At 54.2% G+C, this 20100-nt stretch overlaps 1 protein-coding gene across 4 annotated transcripts; it reads right to left on the bottom strand.

The window, feature by feature from the left end:
- Positions 1–400: 400 nt before the first annotated feature.
- FAM131C (family with sequence similarity 131 member C) lies at positions 401–17005 on the bottom strand. Of its 4 annotated transcripts, XM_084786507.1 has the most exons (8): positions 16769–17005; positions 7106–7221; positions 5424–5472; positions 4929–4964; positions 4591–4684; positions 2376–2558; positions 1856–1966; positions 401–1307 (listed from the first exon to the last, which is right to left on the bottom strand). In XM_084786507.1, the coding sequence occupies exons 2-8, from the start codon at positions 7117–7119 to the stop codon at positions 1051–1053; spliced, it is 744 nt and encodes a 247-aa protein (XP_084642633.1). In that variant the 5' UTR covers positions 7120–7221; positions 16769–17005; the 3' UTR covers positions 401–1050. The 4 variants fall into 4 exon arrangements, with proteins under 4 accessions (XP_084642633.1, XP_084642635.1, XP_084642632.1 ...); XM_084786509.1 differs by lacking the exon at positions 5424–5472 and having other exon boundaries at positions 402–1307; XM_084786506.1 differs by lacking the exons at positions 4929–4964; positions 5424–5472 and having other exon boundaries at positions 402–1307; positions 16769–17004.
- Positions 17006–20100: the final 3095 nt, after the last annotated feature.

Raw genomic sequence — 20100 nt, 5'->3', positions numbered from 1 at the left:
TGTTCACCCACTCACTCTTGTTCTCCCTCAAGGGTGTACACTTGGCCCCTTGGGTTCTAGTGTTGGCCTACGTTAAGCCCTTGGGGCAGCTGGTGCTTGCAAGGGTATCGCAGGCTGGGCCTGGGGCCCCTAAGCCTCCACACCTTAGTAAGACGATGGAAGAAATAGAGTCCCTCCTAGGCCTTCTCACACAACAGGGCCTTGTATGTGTGGTCCTGCCCTCCAGACTTGGTCTCGCTGGCTGCGGTGCAGCTGGTAAAGTGGGGTCCCTGGGCGTGGCTCTTTGCAGCAACAAGACACACAGGGCCTCCTCCGTTGAGGCCCCTCAGGTGTCTGTCTGTTAGAGGCAGGAGGCCTCCTTAACCCTCAGACCCTCATCCAGGGCTCAGCAACATGCCTTTTCCCAGGAGACCGGGTCACGTTCATCCAGGATGGACATACTACTTTAATGTCACCAGAGAACTCTGTGTGGGAGAAGAAGGTGTGAGGGAGGAGCCGTGGGTCTTCTTGGCTGGGGAGCATGGGGGAGGGGGGAGTCACAGAAGAACCAGGTAAGAGGGGAAGGACAGACAAACCGTCCAGAGACTGAAGAGAGTCCAGGAATGGCTTGACCAGAAGAAAGCCCCGCCTTCCACGAGGCAGATGCGCAGAGAGGGGAGGGGCTAAGTCCAGGTCAAGGTCGCCTCCTCAGATCCCCTCCAAAGGATCCTCCCAATCATTCCATGGTGTCCTCTTGCGTGCGAGGGGGGGTGGGGGGAGCCAGACTGTCAGCTCTCCTGGGGCTCACTGCCCTGGCATCTGCTTAGAGTCCTGGTGCAGGCTGTGGGCAGAGGCCCTGGAGGGGCCAAGTACACAAAGTAGGGGGCTCCCACTGTGGAGGGAAGGTCCATAGAGGCACTGAGGGGTCCACAAGGATGACGGGCCGCCATCCCTGCCACCCTCCACTCCGTGTTTGTCCCGAGGAGTCAAGAGATGGCCAGCGCTAGCCTGGTGCCTTCTTACGGCTGGGCTCCCGGCAGGGTCCGCAGACGCTGGGCTGGCCAGCTTGCCTCAGTTGTAGAACACTTCATCCTCTTCCTCTGAGAGAGAGCCACTGTCCACTGACGGCAGGGAGCCGTGCAGGTGGCCTCCGCCATCAGGCCCCCGGGCCCCTGGCAGCCGCTGTCGGTGCTGCTGGGTGGGGCTAGGGGGTTCCTCTGGTGAGGGCCAGCCATCATCAAGGGTGAGGCCGGGGGAGCAGGCAAGGAGGCTGTCGTCCTGTGAAGGGCCACTCAGGAGGCTGTCCTGAAGGTAGACGCTCTCTAGGTCTAGAACAACGAAAGGGTGTACAGAGGAGAGATGGAAGTCTGCATCCTGAGCCCTACCTCCCTGGGTGTGGGAGGCCAGGCAAGAGTCAGGAGACCTGCTATGTCACTGTTAAAGCTGTGTGACCTCAGACAGGTCTCCAAGTTTGTCTGAGTTCAGTTTTCTCCCTATGACAGGGAGCAGACCAGATAATAAGCAGGAAGTGAGCACTGGGACAATGGATGCTCCTTCTGGTCCTCTGTCCCCTACCGTCCCGATCACAGGGCGAGTCAAGTGAGATAAACCAATGGACGCTTCACCAGGACCTAGGTTCGGGAAATCAGCACCCACAATGCACCTAGTGCCAACTCAAGCCACACCCCACCCAGTCTTTCCATTCTGCTCAGGGAACTCCCTGGGAAAGTGCAGGCTGGGACTGCCAGCCCCAGGTTACTGAGGATGAATCCAAGCCATGGGGAAGGGGGAAGAGGAAAGGAAGGAGCCCCCCTGAATGGGCTAGGTGTCAGCCTGAATGCTGTCCCCCCACCCTGCCTTGGTGTCCCTGGCGTACCTTGGAGCTGGAAGGCACCCTGGGTACTGTCCTCTGGCTGCAGTTCTTCGTCATCCAGAGAGGACCAGGCACTCAGAGTAGCCTCCGTGATGGCAAACTGCTCAGCAACACCTGGGGGACAGCAAGATCAGGCTCAGTGAGCATATGGGTGGGAAGCGGGCACTCTGCCTATATGGGCCTCTCTATGTCCAGATGATAAAGAACGCCACCTAGAGGCCAGGCATGGTGGTGCATGCCTTTAATCCCAGCCGAGGCAGAGGCAGAGGCCGGTGGGTCTCTGCGAGTTCAAGGCCAGCCTGGTCTACAAAAGTGAGTCCAGGATAGCTGGGGCTGCACACAGAAACCTTGTCTCAAAAAAACAAAAACAAAAAAGAAAGGAAGGAAGGAAAGAAAGAAAGAAAGCCACCTAGTGCCCTGCCCGCCATCCTGTGCTTTCACTGCGTTTGTTTTGCCCAGACCCAGCTTTAGTCCTGTAGGTCCAGCCTATGGCCGCCCTCCTCGTGCCCCCACCCCCACTCACCTGCAGCAAAGCGTGCCTCCCGCAGCTCATCCGGGAGGCAGCAGTAATGTTCGTCCTCTGTTGGGGACAGTTCCCAGCCTGACTGCTGGGCGCTCCAGCCTTTCCACTCGATGAGGTGGGCCACTCGGCCACGGGCCATGGCCGTGGGCTTTGTGATGTGGTCCTTGATGCTCTGTACCACCCCTGTGAGGTCATGGATGGCTATCAGGTGACCATGCCAACATAAGTCCCAGCTTATGGTGCCCAAATACCTCAGGCCATTCGTTAACCATGACTAGTCCCTCACAGTGCCCGCATCCTACCTACCCTGTGCCCTCCCCAGCCTGATGGCCAGTTGGAGGAAGGAATGGTTTAGAAACCTGATCCAGATTCAATAAGACTTTGGGAAGGGAAGAGACAAATAGGTGGGGTATGGACATAAAGAATGGCCATGTCCTTCAGTTTCTCTCTGACCCAGCACCTTCCACTCATGAATTAACAGTCCCACGAGCTGGGCATGGTGGCGCACGCCTTTAATCCCAGCACTCGGGAGGCAGAGGCAGGCGGATCGCTGTGAGTTCGAGGCCAGCCTAGTCTACAAAGGGAGTCCAGGACAGCCAAGGCTACACAGAGAAACCCTGTCTCAAAAAACCAAAACCAAAACAGTCCTGGGGGGTGTTTCTCTGTGCTCCCAGCTCTGCCGAGTGAAGACTGTGGGAAGTGGAGCACTCTGGGAGTGCTACCTGGAGAAAGTGGCCCGGAGTTGAGCTCTTAAGGCCTACTGGGGTGTGGGCTAGGTGGTAGCGAGGCTGGCAGCTGTTTCACAGGTGAAATGAGGTTGAAGACACAGAAGAGCTGGCATAACACCTACACAATCAAGGGCGAGACACGGGGACAACAAGGGGCCGGGAGCCCCCCAGGGGCCAGATTGGGGCTAGAGAGCCCAGGTGAAGGCTCGGTGTTGTCCATACATCAAGGGAGAGCGACAGCCAGACATGGACCGGGGAAGAGGTAGATTTGGCCTGTTCCTTTGGGATTTCAATCACATCCCAACTGAAAGGTTAAAGTTCAAGAGTGGAGATAGGAGATGAGGGACAATTAGGGGACATAGCAGGGGCCCAGCAGGAGGCAAGGAAGGGGTAGACAGGAGAAGGCTGGGGGAGCTTATGAGTGGACTGGCTGGGTGTGGAAGGTGAAGAGGAGGTGGCAGGAACAGCACAGCATCTCCACTGAGGTGAGTAACAGATCTGGGCATCCCCAGGACCCCTAAAGCCATGCAGGCACGAGGCCTAGAGAGTTCCACGGCCAGGTGAGGCATCCGTAGGAATGAGGGACCGTGACCATGGGAATGATGGGGTGACGACGAAGGGGAGACCTGCTCCCCCAGTCTGGCACTGGACTGCAGAGTATTTGGGGGAGAGGTGTGTTTCCTCAGGCTATTGAGGGCAGGGGAGGCGGATGGCAGATGTCTCAGGTGGAGGAGGCTGCAGAGAGAGATGGAGGGAAGCAGCCAGGCCCTCTGGGAACATGGAAGGGTCTGGTGTGGTGGAAGCCTGCAGTGAGGGGCAAAACTATGGCCTGGTAGGCTGGGCTGGGCTGAAGGCCACCTGAAGCCTAGGGGTACAGCATCCTGGATCCCCTTCCTGCCTTGCAAGCCCTTCTCCTTGGGTGTGCCGCTCCTGGCTCACTCCCACACCTTCTTCAGGGAACTACCACAGCTTTCGGGCGCCACCTCATGCCCTCAAGGTGGCACGGTCCTCCTCACAGACACCTGAGGCCTGAACAGGCAGCACAATCAAGTCCAGACACTTGGTCTTCAGGCTACCATGCTGCAGAGCTTCCGTGGGTTGAGGCAGGGAGAGTTCCCACGAACCGCAACCAAGTCCTCACAGAGCAAAATCCTCAGGCTCCCGCGCTTCCTTCACTCCCCAGAGATTCCCCAAGAGCAATGCCCCAGGGCCACAGTCCCCACATCAGGCTCCGCTTCTAGGGAACAAGAGCCAAGGTGACGTGGGAGACCACGCAGTCAGACGCTCAAAACCTGCACCTTGCCCTCTGAGGCATCCCCAGGGCATAAAAACTCAGCAATTCAACTCCTGAGAGATGGGACCCAGCCTGGAATCTGGCAGTTAGAAAATAAACCCAGTACGACTGTGTCCCTTTGCCACCGGCAGCACATGCCTGGGGAGGAGCCTGCAATCCCTAAGGGCTTGAGGGGAGGCTGTGGAGAACCTACCCACAAGGGATGAGGTGGCCAGGGCTGCCACACTGTAGTTGCTGGGGCAGGCTCTGGAGTCGGATATGTAGCCGTTGGTGGTCTGGAAGCATCTCTGTAGAAAAAGAGAAAGGGGTAGGCAGGAAGGACAGCCAGCTAGAGGGCACCCCTCCCCCCCAAGACCATTGCTAGCACCCACTCATCAGGTGGTAGCCAGGGACCCGGCAGAGAGAGGTAGGGAGATCCTATCTATTCTCACAAGACTTCCTTCCCTGGACTGGCAGGGCTGTGGACCTGGGCTGGGCACAGCAGAGGAAGGGACAGTGGTGGCTGGACTGGGAGAGGGCAAGCACACTGACCTGCCATGGATCCCAACAGAAATCCATCTGCTTGTCCTGAAGCAAGAGGAGAAAGGGCATCAGTCCGGGCTGACGGGGGAGGGGCACGTGGCTAAGTCCTGAAGCCTCTGCAGGGTTGACATCTACCTTGTGGTGCTATGAGAGGGCAGGGCCTACCCGCCTTATAGGACATGCCCTGTTGTCCCCCAGCACTCAGAACAGGAAGACGGATATGACGGCTTTGGGAGGAGAGGGAGTTGGTGCAGGTAATAGGTTTGACAGAGGGCAGCGTGTACCTTCACTATTTCCTGATGCCTGGAGATTAGGGACTTTTTAAATTGTTATGTGTCTATGAACGTGAGTGCAGGTGCCCAAAGAGGCCAGAAGAGGGCATCATATCCCCTGGAATTGGAATTATAGGAGGTAGGGAGTCAGCCAATGTGGGAACTGAACTCAGGTTCTCTGCAAGAGCAATACGCGCTCTCTTAGTCATTGACCTGAGCCCGGGGGCTTAACCCACAAAGATGGCTTCTTTCTCTGCCCACGCTGCCATTTGCAACAGATGCTAGCAAAACATCAATGGTACAATTCACATTATATGGGCACAATGCTCATATGTGCCTTCCCCCCGCCCCCCCCAAAAAATAAAAAAGCCTAGCTAGCATGGTGGCACACACCTTTAATCCCAGCATTAGAGAAACAAAGGCAGGCAGATTTCTGCGAGTTTAAAGCCAGCCTGTCCTAACTAGTGTGTTCCTGGCCAGCCAGCACTACATTGTGAGAGCCTGTCTCAAAACAAAACAAAACAAAACAAACAAACAAAAAAAAAAAAACACCAAGCAATAATAATGATGAAACAAACAAAACAAAACAAAACAAAACAAAACACACATTTTTGGGTAGAGAGATGGCTCAGTAGTTAAGAGCATTTGTTGTTTTTCTAGAGGACCTGGGTTCAGTTCCCAGAACCCACAAGGCAGCTCATAACCCGCTGTACCTCCAGCCCCAGGGGAATCCAGTGCCTTCTTCTGACCTCTAAAGGCACTGTACACAAGTCAGGAACACATGCACAGGAAGGAAATCACTCATACACATAAATTAAAAAGAAGCCGGGCATGGTGGCGCATGCCTTTAATCCCAGCACTCGGGAGGCAGAGGCAGACAGATCTCTGTGAGTTTGAGGCCAGCCTGGTCTACAAAGTGAGTCTAGGACAGCCAAGGCTACACAGAGAGACCCTGTCTCAAAAAAACAAAACACAAAAACAAACAAACAAAAAACCCCACTACCACCACCACCACCACCAACAACAACAAAAGCACAATAAATTAAAAAGAAATCTGGGGCTGGAGAGATTTATGGCTCAGTTGGTCAAAGAGCACCAGCTGCTATTCCGGAGGATCAGGTTCAATTCCCAGCTCACATCTGTCTGTCACTCCAGTTCCAGGGGATGTGAGAAACACACACAAACACACACACACACACACACACACACACACACACACACACACACACACACGCAGGCACCCACCAATGAACATAAAATAAATATAAATTACATATTTTTAAACAAACAAATAAATCTTTTTTCGAGACAGGGTTTCTCTGTGTAGCCTTGGCTGGCCTGAACTCACTTTGTACACCAGGCTGGCCTCGAACTCACAGAGATCCACGTGCCTCCGCCTCCCCAAGTGCTGGGATTACAGGCATGTAATCCCACTGTGCCCTGCTAAATATATAAATTTTTAAACAAAAATTTTAAACAAAATCAATTGGTAGATTCAAGCTACACCCCCGGGGCAAGGATGAAAATTATGTGCCAGAACCCCTTGCTACAACAGGGCCCCTTGCTATACCTTTCTGATCTATGTGGAAACTTCCCCACCACCACCACCCCTGCCCCCCACTCGTGAGAAGCTCTTGCCAGCAGCTAAGCCATTCGGGGTTAGTAGAGCCCACTGCCTGCAAGGCTGAGTTCATCTGGGTGGGGCCTGTGTTTTCTTAAATAAGTCTGGCCAGTCCCTGGTGCCCAGCCCAATGCAGACCCTCATCCAGCTGCACACGAAGCCCTTGGCGCCCCTACTGCCCAGGGAGAAGGGGCAAGGGAGAGGGGGAGTGAGAGTGGTTTCTGCCTGTCCTAGGGAGAGAAGAGCAGCTGGAGCCAGGGCGGGCAGGAGGAGGGTGACAGATGGCCGGTTACCTTGCCAGCGACATGGTCTGGAACAATGGTAGATAGGTGGCTGGAGGGCAGGTCCCGGTTCAGGAGGTCTGTGCCCTGGGGCCTGGGGCAGTCTTTGTGGGCACTTGTGAACAGATCTGGAAATAACGGACGACAGGAGAAATTTAGAAATGCCTCTGGACTTAGCCATAGCGATACAGCAGGAAAAGAAATAGGGGCCTTTGAGCAGAGAAGGAGGAAGGGAGAACATCCCCACTTCACGTGTAGACAAAATAAAGATTCTGCTTGGTAAACCTGCAGAATACAAAATTAACATAAAAATCAGTAGAATTGGGGCTGGAGAGATGACTCAGTGGTTAAGAGCACTGCCTGCTCTTCCAAAGGACCCGGGTTCAATTCCCAGCACCCACATGGCAGCTCACAACTGTCTGGAACTCCAAGATCTGCCACCCTCACACCAACACACATAAATTAAAATTAAATTTTAAAAAAATCAGTAGAATTATAGATAAGCGAGGCCCGGCTATGAGGGGGAAGAGCACCAGTGAATCCCAGGAGTTGGAGATGAGCCTCAGCTGCAAAGGATTTTAATTGTATACGTTTTTTGTTTTTGTTTTTCGAGACAGCATTTCTCTGTGTTACCTTGGGTGTCCTGGAACACCCTCTGTAGACCAGGCTAACCTCAAACTCAGAGATCTGCCTCCCTCTGTCTCCTGAGTAACGGGATTAAAGGGGTGTGCCACCATGCCTGGCCTTAAATGTTTTTTACTCTTTTGTAGTAACACTTAGGTTAATTTAAAAAAAAACACACACACACAACTATACAAAGATAGTTTCTTTTTCCTTTGAGATGAAGTTTCTGTGTGTGTGTATGTGTGTGTGTGTGTGTGTGTGTGTGTGTGTGTGTGTGTGTGTGTGTTTTTGAGGCAGGGTCTTTCTCTGTACTAAAATTTGCCACATATGCTAAGCCAACTGGCCAGTGACCCTCTGCCTCTGAGCCCCCAGCGCTGGGATCACAAGTGCAGGCTACCATGCCTGGCCTCCTAATGTGGGTTCCGGGGATGGAACGCAGGAAGACTGCCAACTGAATTATCTCCTCTGTCCCCACTTTGTCTATTTTATTGCCTACAGCAGCCCCAGCACCTGCCACGGGGCCCAGCACACAGCAAGGGTCTCATTAGAGGCTTCTCAAAGGAGAGATGTAAGGAGTTCAGCCATCAGCACAGCAAGCCAGTGTTAGTTAGAATGCCAGACATATCAAAACAGCTGGGCTGTCTCCAGCCATGCCGCCAGACACCAACAGGTCAGGGAAGAACAGGGTCCCAACAGAGGCAGGGCCCCAGAGCTAATACCTCAGCCTGGCTGGAGTGGGGGAAGGGAACTGCAGGCCTGCGATCCCTCGGTCAAGGTGAGAGTTTTCAGCCAAATTGCATTCTGAAAGAGGCCAGAGGATCTGGGACCTGCCCCAGGCTGGGATGCTTGGCCAAGGCAAGGAGGCTGGAGCCAGGCTGTCTGGGACACTATAGGGGAGGAAGGCAAGGTGAAGGCCAGTGTCCTCTCCTGACCCAACATGACCCAGACATAAGGAGGGCAGGGCACAGTGGACCACATGGGTACTAAGAATAAGGACTAACCCACTCTGCAGTGCCCAGCACAGCCGGCTGTGTGTGTGTGCCAGTCCCGAGTGTGTGGCCCTGAGTTAACGTTGCTCTTCTGTGGGCGCCAATGTCTCCCATGTCTACAAAGGAAGGACTCCGTGGCGGGGCCGGGGCACGACCTTTAGTAGTCATGCAAGCTGTCCATGAAACTTATTTATTTGCTGCGTATTTACGTATTCATTTATTTGAGTATTCTCCAGCTGAAGATCAAAACTGGGGCCTTATGCATGCTGGGCAAGCATTCTGCCAATGAACTACGTCCTCAGCCCTCTTTTCACCAGGTCTATTTGAACAATACACTAAGAATTGAAAATGGAAATTATCAGAGCCGGAAGCAGCCTGAGATTCAGTCTTGTGTCATGAAGCTCCTGTGTGTTACATGCATAGAGGTATGTACTCGTGTGTATATATGTGTGTGTACGGGGGAGGGAAGAGTTCCCACAGGAGAGAATTTTCTAGAGTTACACACTGGGTCAAAAATGCAAAATACATTTGTTCCCACAAGTCTGTCTTAGCTACTACTTTTCTGTTGTTGTGCTAAAGAGACCATGACTAAGGCAACTTGTAGAAGAAAGAGTTAATTGGCGGAGCACAGGTTCAGAGGGTAAGTCCACAACCATCACGGAGGGGAGCATGGCAGCAGGCAGGCAGGCAGGCAGGAACAGCGCTGAAACAGTCGCTGAGAGCTCACATCCTGATCCAAACACAAAGCAAGAGAGAGCTAACTGGAAATGGCAAAGACTTTTGAAACTTTGAAGTCCATCTCCAGAGACACGCCTCCTCCAGCTAGGCCACACCTCCTAATCCTTCCCAAGTAGTTCCACTAACTAGGAACCAAGCATTCAAACATATGAGCCAATGGGATCCGTTCTCATATACCTCGAGGAACAGAAATAAGAGTTTGAAAGCTTGACCCGTGAGATGCCTCAGCAAGGTAAAGGTGCCTGCTGCTGATCTGGGTTCCCTCCCTGTGAGCCATGTAAGGTGACAGGAGAGAACTGACAGCCAGAAGTTGGTCTAGGACCAGCACACATATAATGTCATATGCACACAACCACACATAGGAAATAAGTAAATGTAAAAGAGGAAAAACATAGGGGCTGGAGAGATGGCCTCATGGTTAAGTGCACTGGCTGCTCTCCCAGAGGACCTGGGTTTGATTTCCAGCACACATGGCTCACCAGCTATAACTCCAGTTTCAGGGGAGCAAATGCCCTTCCTTGGCCTCCATGGGCACTAAATACACACACACACACACACACACACACACACACACACACACAGTGCACAGACAGACCTGAAGGCAAAACATATAAAATACATTTTTTAGATTAATTTAAAAATTTTTAAAGGCTGGGTGTGGTAGCACACACCTTTAATCCCAGCACTTGGGAGGCAGAGGCAAGCAGATCTCTGTGAGTTTGAGGCCAGCCTGATCTACAAAGCAAGTCCAGGATAAGCAAGGCTACACAGAGAAACCCCGTCTGGGAAAAGAAAAAAAAAAAAAAAAAGACAAGACAAAAACACACCATGCACCACACATGCACCACAAAGACACACTAACACACCACACACACACACACACACACACCACATAGACACATGCATACAACACCACACACATGCACACCACACACTACACACACACACACACACAGAGTTAGTGTTCTGGAATTCTGCATGTTGTGCAAAGCCTGCGTCTGTCTCGCTGCAGGACGGTGCTGGGTACTGCTTGCATGGGTGCTGGATCCTCCAGACTTCCCGGGCACCCCTGAAGCTGTGCATGCTTCAGCTACAGAGCAAAGAGTGAGAGGGATGGGGGGGGGGAGGGCAGCACAGCAGGTGACACCTGATGTTTGCTGGTGGCCGCCTGGCTTCCCATCTGGGCCCCAGGTGCCTCTACCAAAGTCTCCTTCGGCCTCTGAAGACTTTAGCCCCATGATGTCATGGGCTGGTTGCCATAGAGACGTCAGGTAATGAACCAGCTCAGGGTGAAATCACAAGCTGCTCAGCCCAGCTGGGACCTGGCCACATCATGGCCTTGGTGATTGGAAAAAAGCACTGTCACGTAGGGTAGGGCTGGGGGACAGCAGAGGGGACCTCTAACGCTTGCTTTTTTGGATGCCTCTCCCAAGGGGGTCCTGTGGTAACACTCCCCCCCCTTTTTTTTTCAGAGTACATCCTACTCCTTTGACCTCAAAGTCTGAGGCCCCCTTCTTGAACCTGCTCCCTCCCCCACCTCCTCCAGCCACAGGAGTGACAGTCTTCTAGTTGCTATGGCAACCTGAAGACCATTTTGGTCCTTCCAGGAAAGGGGTGTCATCTAGAGGTCCCCTCGGCCTCTCTACTTATCAAGGATGGTTCCTGCCGTCGTACTAAAACTCCTCAGTCAGACAGTCCACCTAACTACCCAGACGGTTCTCCTTAACATCTAACATAAACTCTTCGTGTTTTGGAGCTCCGCTACCAGGCTTTTTTCTGCTTGATCTCTGAGTGAATCCAAAGCACAGCCCGCCAGGCCCCTCTCACTTCAGAGCTGTCCAGAGCATATAGCTATATTCACTGGGGCTCTGGGTCCCAGCCCATTAGTCACCGTGGTTGTCACCTGCACCCAGCCTGCAGCCACTTGGGAGGAGGCCGTGCAGAGGGAATGGAAGAGGGCTCTTTGCCAGCAGCACGGAGAAGTTAAAAAAACAAGTGAGCAGCAAGCTGGGCCCAGAGCCCCTGGTGCTGCCACTCTGGAAGCCAGCTTCCCCAAAGAGCCAGCTACCTGTGGCAAATGGGTGTACCAGGTGGTCCCTCCAGCTGCCCTAGGCTCTGGACAGAAGCAGCCTTGGGCTTAGTTCTCCGGGCCACAGTCCTGTGTTCCTCATGTGTGTGCCCCACTTCCCATCCACGTGTGCTTAGGGCTACAGTGAGAAGGCTACCGCCATGGTTAGAGCTCCCTCAGAGAAACTGCTCTGTCGTCTCTGTCCCTCAGTTTGTCTTTCTGGACAGTGGGACTCCTGTGTTCTGTTCCTGGACTGGAGTTTGCCTTGGGGGCCCTCTGGTCCCTACAGAGGAAGAGCAGTGAATGTGAGCCATTGGCCTCTCTGCCAGGACAGCAGGCCCCTAGAACTTGCCAGAGGTCATCCTCTAGTGTCCTCCCAAACTACCTTGGCCCATGTAATGCTCTGGGTGTCTGAGCTCAGAGGTGCTCCTGGGGATCCCTTTGTATCCCAACCAAGGGCCTCCACTTACCCTAACTCCTTCCCTATCCGCTTCCCTCCTGGGGCCCAGCCTACTCCAATCTCACTAGCTCTTAGGCAGCCTGCCAGGTTGGCCTAAGCCGACTAGGTGACTCCCTTGAGGGAGAAATCTGGCCTACGAGGACATACCCACTGTTTATTAAGCATCTGCTCCGGGTCAGGCACCAAGCCAATTCCTCACCTGTGACTTTGTTTTGAATCCTGCAAAGTAGGTAGCAGCATGCCCACTTGACAGATGGGAAAATAAAGTCCTGGACCATCTAAACGACTTTGCCCAAGGCACTGGGTTGTGAGTGGCATGGTCAAGGTTAAAAAAGAAGGGGCAGGATGAAAGTCCAACCACCAAAAAGTGATGATCTTCAGAGTAGGATTGCCAGTCATTTTTTTCTCCTGTGGTGTGTGTGTGTGTGTGTGTGTGTGTGTGTGTGTGTGTGTGTGTGTGTGTGTTCCCCCCACTAGACTTCTTCAAATGTAAAACTGTGTCCCTTCCCTTCAGATTGAACTCCCAGAGGGCAAGTCCCATCTACTCTTTCCTAAGTCTCCCACAGAACCCAGTGCAAGGTTGCTCCCAGCAGGAGCGCTGGCAGGCCCCCTCAGGACCTGGCCTTTTAGACAGACACAAGCAGATGTTTGACTCTTCAGCAGGAAGTCTCCCTTGGTCAATGTCTGCCCTGTTAACAACCAGTGCACTGGACAGGGGAGGCCTGGAGGCTGACTGGCCAGCTGGAGGAGAAGCCTGTGATGGGAGAGGAAGACAGAAAAGCTGTGTAGGACCAGGGGGCATCGGTAGGCACAAAGGAACCCAGAGACAGAGCCTTCCTATCTGTCCCACGCTGCCAGCTGCTACCAGTGCCAGCAAAACCCAACCAGACACGAAGCCTCTGAGTTATCCCAGAAATCTGAAATCTGTTCTGGACAGTTGGCCACATCCCAAGTGCTTTGGGGGAAAACAAGAGAGTCTCCGAGAACACAGAGGACAGGGGCTCCTTGCTCAGCGCCGGGGCCTACAGACCTGGATGTGAGTCGGCCTCTCTGTACTGCCAGCTGGGTGACCTGGGGTGAGGCTCTGCTGCTTTCTGAGCCCACTTCCCTCCCAGGTTCAAGGAGAACTAACTGGGTCAGGAGAGCAAAGACCTGGCTCAGCCTGCCTCGGGATAAGCATCCAATGAGTGGCAGCTTAAAAATAGACGAGCCAGAGGCTCTGGTTGTGCCTCAGTTGACGGCATGCTCGCCTAGCATGTTAAAGCCCTGCGTTCAGTCCCTTAGCATGGTGGTCACATGCCTGTAATCCCAGCATCTGGGAGGTGGAAGCAAAAGTTCAAAAGCAGAAGTTCAAGGTTACTCTCAGCTACATAACGAGTTCAAGGTTAGCAATGGGCTCCTGGAGACCCTATTTAAACAAGAAAAAAAAAAAGATAAGTAGGACAGATATAGCTCCTCAAACATGAAAGAGTAGATGGGATTTGCCCTCTGGGAGTTCAATGTGAGGGGAAGGGACACAGTTTTACGTTTGAAGAAGTCTAGTGAGGGAAGTGTGCACGCGTGTGCACACACAAACACTCTAGCATTTGGGAGACGGAAGCAGGAGGATGACCTTGAGTTCAATGCCATGGAATAAGACTGTGTCAAAAGTAATAAATAATAGCCGGGTGCAGAGGCGCACGCCTTTGATCCCAGCACTTGAGAGGCAGAGGCAGGCCGATCTTTATGAGTTTGAGGCCAACCTGGCCTACAAAGCAAGTTCCAGGACAGTCAGAGCTACACACAGATGAACCCCATACTGAAAAAATAAAAAATATAAATATAAATTTAAACATTGGAAAAAATAGAAATAAGCCTGGTGCAGTGGTGCACGCCTTTAAATCCCAGCACTTGGGGAAGCAGAGGCAGGTGGATGTCTGTGAGTTCGAGGCCAGCCTGGTCTACAAAGAGAGTTCAAGACAGCCAAGACTACACAGAGAAATCCTGTCTTGAAACAAACAAACAAACAAACAAACAAAAACCCAAAAAACAAAATACAAGAAATGAAAAATAGAAATAGATAAGGAACGCATAATGTAGTGTGTGTGGTCAGTTTTCCACTGTCCTCAAGACAAATGCCTCGTACCTACTGTTTCCTCAAAGGCAGGAGGGCAACCCTTTCCCACCAAGAAGGCCTGGACAATTGTCTGCAGGAAGGTTGACGCACTAGCCCCACGAGAGAAATGGCGATTGGGTGTTGATGGTGCCTGTGTTGGTGATGGGGGTGTGCTTACACTGAGACCCTCTCCTGCCCAATGCCATGCTCTCACACCATTACTGGTCCAGCGCCGCTTGGTAAGATCACATCCTTGGGAGCACTGGACTGCAGGCTGGCGACCCTAGAGCCTCCGCCCAGCACCAGAGGCTAACTGATGGCTAGGGTGGATCTCTCAGGCGTGGCCTGGACCTGGAGGAGGGGGACTGGGTAGCCCCAGTTGGTGTCTGGTGTCAGGCCCCAGGCTTCGTGGGGGCGTCAGTGCAAAGTTCACGATCCCTGGCCTCCATTGCAGGCTCTGAAAATGGCCCACGCAAACCCTTGGCGGGGGGGGGGGGGGGGGGCAGGGCAGGGGGCTGTGGTCAGCATCTGGCAGCAGGCATGCAGAGGTAGAGACTGAGGACCCAAGGCAGCCTGGGTTCCACAAGGCCAAGGGCTGGCTGCGTGCTGCTGAGGCTAACGACCTGGGTACGTGAATCTTGCCGTTACTGTTTCCCAGTTTATGGCCCTAGGCAAGGCCGTTCAGTGTCCTCATTTGTAAAAAAACGGGGACCATTGCAGTATATAACCCATTAGCTTTCATGCCTACAAGTTTTAGAGTAGAACCCAGTGAGCCACAAAACTGTCAGGATAAAGGGACAGAAGAGCGTGTAACCCCTGCGCAGCAGATCACCTGCTGAGTCTCCCCAAGAATGGCTGTCCTCTGTCTGTGTGTCCCCCACATCTCTCAACTCCTGCTACAGTTGGACAATATAGGCTGATCTGGGAGTGGCACTCCGGAAGCCCAGGATGCAAGAAAAGAATGTCCCAGCCAGTGTGGCCACAAACTGCCCTGGTTCGGAGGGGGACACGGAGGAAGCATTGGGAGTTGAAGGACCCGGGCCTCAGGCTCATAGTGTGACCTTGGCAGACACCCCTGCTGTCTAGCCTCTATCCTGTACTCTGAGGAGAATCCTCACAGGCCAGTGCATCCAGGCATGGGTTGGCCAAGGGATGGAGAAGGGACCTGGGCACCAAGGAAACATCTGGCCACCTCACACCTGGAACTGCCTCCACGGGAGACTTCTGGGTTTTGGGGGGTGGGGTGGGAAAGACCCTTCATCTCTCTCTACTCTGAGAACTGCTTTGCCGGCCAGGTGCTACGCAGGGTTCCTCAGGTCTCGGAGGACCAGGTGCTGTCCTGGATTTTCTACACTGTGTCTAACTCAGTGCCTGATACCCAGGAGGTACCGTATTGTCATCAGTCAGCTTCAACCAACTTCACAAAGCCTGACCTTGCTCCTCCCCGACCCGACCCGTGACCCCACTGCTGACACCTTCCAGGGACACTCTGAATGAGTTTCCGGAATACACCCCCAGGTACTTGAGAGCAGACCCCCCACCCCCAAAGGAGTCCAGAGGATGAGGGAAGGTTTCTTTTCAAAATTCCCCAGACAAAGGTCCTCACCACGGCCTGCCCCACCCCATGCTAAGGCCAGCTTACCCTTCCATGCCCGGATAAATGGCTGGAGTGATCAGGAAATGGCTGTTCCAAGTCCTTCCGGTCTCTCCCTCTCAGCACTCCCCCTCACCGCCCCCCCCCGTGGGTAATAGTCCCAAGTGGGACAATGGCCCAACCTCTTTGTGTGTGTGTGGGGGGGGTTGTTTTGTTTTGGCACAAAGTCCAGGTTGGCCTCAAACTCTATGCTCTGCATGCTGGCCTTGAACACTCGATCTTCCACTTGCTGAGTGCTTGGATTACAGGCATGTCCTCACACCTCCCAAGCTCTTTTCTAAAATATGCTCCCCTGGACTCTGCGAAAGATCCTTTGTCCCCCATTTACAAACAGTGCCCTCTCCTCTCCCGCCCGCCCCGCCCCCCAACCACCCACAGATAAGGGAAAGTCACTCCTGTTTCTCTGGAATCACCTTGGAATTACCCAAGTGCCAGGTCAGAGACAAACGCTCCCAGGGGTTACTGGGAACATCAGCTGTTCTGTATCCTCCCCTGGCCCCTGAGCAGGGGTGGGGGGTGGGGATGGAGTTAGGGATGAGGGTAGGGTAGAGCCAGCATCGATGACCTGTTCATTCCCATGGACCCCTTCCTGCCAGGGGTGTTCTGGGGCTAAAGACAAGGCACAGGGAGGGGACTGGATCCCCGGCTAGGAAGGCCAGTGCCTTTGAAGAGCAGGAGCGAGGTCTGCTTGTCTTCCTGGAGCTCAGTGGCCCATAAGCGGACCAGAAAGAACCGGAAGCCTCCCTCCCCTCTCAGGCACACTGCAGGAGGCGTGTAGCTGCAGGGAAGGAAGCATGGCACCAGGACCTTGTCTCAAGCCACCTGCCAGGTGCCAAGTGGGGCGTGGGGTGCGGAAACCTCTGCCCGTTCTCGCCCTGCCCGCCCCCTTCCAAGCCCTGTCCCCGTGGGGCACCGTGTCCTCTGGGGCGCGGCTGGTCCATGAAGGGCGGACACCCACCGTGGGCTTCCCCGGCCGCGCGCTGGTGCCCCCCCCCAACCCGCGCCTCGCCGCGCCCCTTGCCGCGTCCCCGGTCGCCCGGTCCTCACCTCGCGACACGCAGGATCCCATCACGGGGCGGCGGGGCCGGGCCACTGCGCCTGGGGTGCGGCGGGCGGCCGCGCGCTCATGTCTCCACGGGCCGGGGCTGCGCGGCTCGTCGTCCTCCGCTAGCGCCTGGGTCCTCGTCCCCGCTGCGGCCGCCGCGTCCCGATCGCCTCGCGCCGCGCCCGCAGCTGCCAGGGCCCGGAGACACCGCGGCGGGCGGGGACCCGGGGAGCGCGGAGGGCGGTGCTGGGGTGCGCCCCGCCCCCTCCATGCCAATGCACCTGTTGTCGCAACCCGAAGTAACTGAGACTTGGCCCTGTAAGGAAGACTTCTAGCCTCAGACCTGAGTAGCGCCTGCCTGCTCGTCTTAGCTCAAGGTCAGGGGAGAGGGCTGGGAAGGGGGAATTCTACGAGAAGGCTCCTCATGCCACTGTGCACAATGACAAAGAGTGCAGCTTTATTTTATATTTTATTTTATTTTATTTTATCATTTGTATTTTCGAGACAGGGTTTCTCTGTTACACAGAGCCCTGGCTGTCCTGGACTCTTTGTGGACCAGGCTGGTCTTGAACTCACAGAGAACCTCCTGCCACTGCCTCCCGAGTGTTGGGATCAAAGGCATGGAAGAGTGAGGGAGAGGGAGAGGGAGAGAAAGAACCACAGCACCAGAGTAGAGAGATCAAACTACACTTGGAAGAGTCTTTTCTTTCCTTCCGCTTTGTGGGTTCCAGGGATCAAACTCGAGTGGTCAAACTTGAGTGCCTTTTACCTGCTGAGCCATCTCCCCCCCACGCCCCCAAAGTCAGGGCTCTTTGGCAGCCACCTGCTCTTGGGAGGATGCTGGCCCAGGGTGCGAGTTCTGAGGTTGGACCAAGACACTGCACTAGTTGCCTCCTGGCTGGAGAGAGGTCTCCTGCAAGAAGGCAGGCTACCTCCCAAGGCTCCTTCCTCTAGGGCAAGGAAATTTAGGCACAAGTCTTTTTGCTCCACTTGAGGACTTCTGTCCTGGAGCGGCAGTGGCCCCACTAATTGCTGGCACTCGCACCCCGACCTTGCGTGTGTGGTCCCCACGGCTCACTCACATACACTTGTGTGCACTCAAACACACGCATTCTGGATCCTGGAATGAGTGGCCAGATGCTCCTTGGGACAACTTTCCAGGCAAGTTTCATCTTGCTTGATCCTTGGGCATCCCTGTTCCCAGGCAGAGGAGTCACTGGGTCTGTTTACCAGACACATGTCACTGGAGACATCCTTGAGGAGGTGGATATGGCTTAAAGCGAGGGTCTGGGCTGGGGCTGAAAGCTCTGGCCACGCCTGGGAGGGGCTGCCCAGAGCTGGGCAGTTGAGCTATTGAGGAAAGGCAGAATAGAGAAGGCTCTGTGCTGACCCTGGTGTGGTCAGACCGAGGTGTGAATGAAGTAAGCCGTGTTACTTAAACACACAACCGAATCCGGAAGGAACCCGTGTGGACATCACTGCTCCCAACACAATGCAGGAGAGCAGCATTTGCCAGACAGTGGCCATCACAGCTGTCCCTAGACAGCTGACTTACTGTGTACAGGAGCAGGGGTGATGTCTCTTCTATAAAGCCAGCACTTAGGAGGTAGAATCAGTAAGATCAGAAGTTCAAGGTTGTCCTTGGTTACATAGTGAGTTCAAGGTCAGCCAGGGCTACATGGGACCTGCCTCAAAAGATAAGAAAATAAAGTAAGCCAGGTGGTGGTGGCACACGCCTGTATCCCAGCACTCGGGAGGCAGAGGCAGGTGGATCTCTGTGAGGTGGAGGCCAGCCTGGTCTACAAAAGCAAGTCCAGGAAGCCAGGACTGTTACACAGAGAAACCCTGTCTCAAAAAACTAATAAATAAATAAATAAATAAATAAATAAATAAATAAATAATAAAGTATTTGGAAGGTTGTGCATGGATTATGAGGAAATACCGTACCATTCTACCGAGGAGCTGGAACCCATAGTGACTGATTCCTCAAGGACCCCAAAGGTTGGCTGTTACTCCAACAGCAACACAAATGACTGCAGCCTCCTACCTTCACAGAGGAAACTGAAGACCGATATTTGTATGAAACACTGAATCTATGCAAGTGCAAACCACACTTGAGTGCCCGTCGTCCAGCGTATGCAGTGTTCTGTCCTAGCTGCTCAGCGCCTGGTACTCCATGCCTGGCCTCACTGAGATAGATGCCTGTGAGGGGACTGTTCTTTATCATAAGTACACCCAGGTGGCTCACTCAGGGGTGCTCCGTCCCCTGTGTGGAGAAGGAAGACAGACTTGCACAAGGCCAGGGCTGGCAGATGTGTCTGCCCTCTTTAACCCTCTGGAGGATGAGAGGAATCTGACTCATCGTGATGTAAGAGCAGGAGCTGGTCACAGCCGCTGATGCTTCTGTTGGCAGCGTGACGGCCCCGGGAACTGGGGTGGGGGTGATGCAAGAGGGCTCCTGAAGAGAGGAGAGGAAGGGCAGTTTACAGAGTAGGGGTGCCTGGGATGGGGAAAGGCAAATGATCTAAGCAGAAGCGTCATCTAGGGTCCCTGTCTGCCCAACTCAGAGACACAGGTGGGGAGGGATGGCTGCTCCTGCCCCCTCCCCCCGGTGGGTTTGTACTGTTTACATTCCTGGTGATTCAGGCTTGTCACCGGACAGTGTGGGTACCATCCCGAGACCGGGACATCCTGGGGGAGGCAGGTGGCTCTTCCTCGCATGTCCACATTCACCTTCCCAGTCCTTGGAATTCTGCTGAAAGCAGAAGATGCCCAGACAGCTCCAAGATGTGTGGCTGTCCTCCCTGGGAAGGTCTGTGTTTTCCCAACTCACCCCACAGCCCATCTGCCCTGTGACCTTTCACTGCCCGCCTCGGGTGCCCTCCTGCCACACCCACTCGTGGCAGGGAGGGGAGGAGACCTGGGAGGGTCAAGCCACGATGTGCCCTTCACTCCTCATGCTCTGTTCTCCCAGAATGCTCTTGAGGACTCAGGCAGAGCCCCCTCCCATGGTTGCCCAGCAGTAAACAGACATCTACAGCCTGAGAGCCTGCCCTGCTGGGGTCACTGAAGCATAGAGAGGGGACACCGCGGGGCTGGGCGGAAGAAAGATCAAGCTGCAGGAGCCACTACAGCGGTGAATCAGAGCAGCGCCTGCCTGGCTGTCCCAGGGTCAGTGGGGACACCGTGGAGAGAGCCATGTGTGAGGTGAGCTCAGGGTCAGGGTGGAGAATACTACTTCCCTAGCAGGTAGAAGCCTGTGAGAAGAGAGCTCTAGCCAGGGTCAAGGGGACATGGGGACAAGTCTGTGGTGACCCTGAAACCAGATTTTGAA

Source organism: Acomys minous (assembly GCF_964271855.1).
Source record: "Acomys minous genome assembly, chromosome: 6".
NCBI classification, from domain to species: domain Eukaryota; kingdom Metazoa; phylum Chordata; class Mammalia; order Rodentia; family Muridae; genus Acomys; species Acomys minous.
This window is presented reverse-complemented; position numbering and strand designations above follow the sequence as displayed.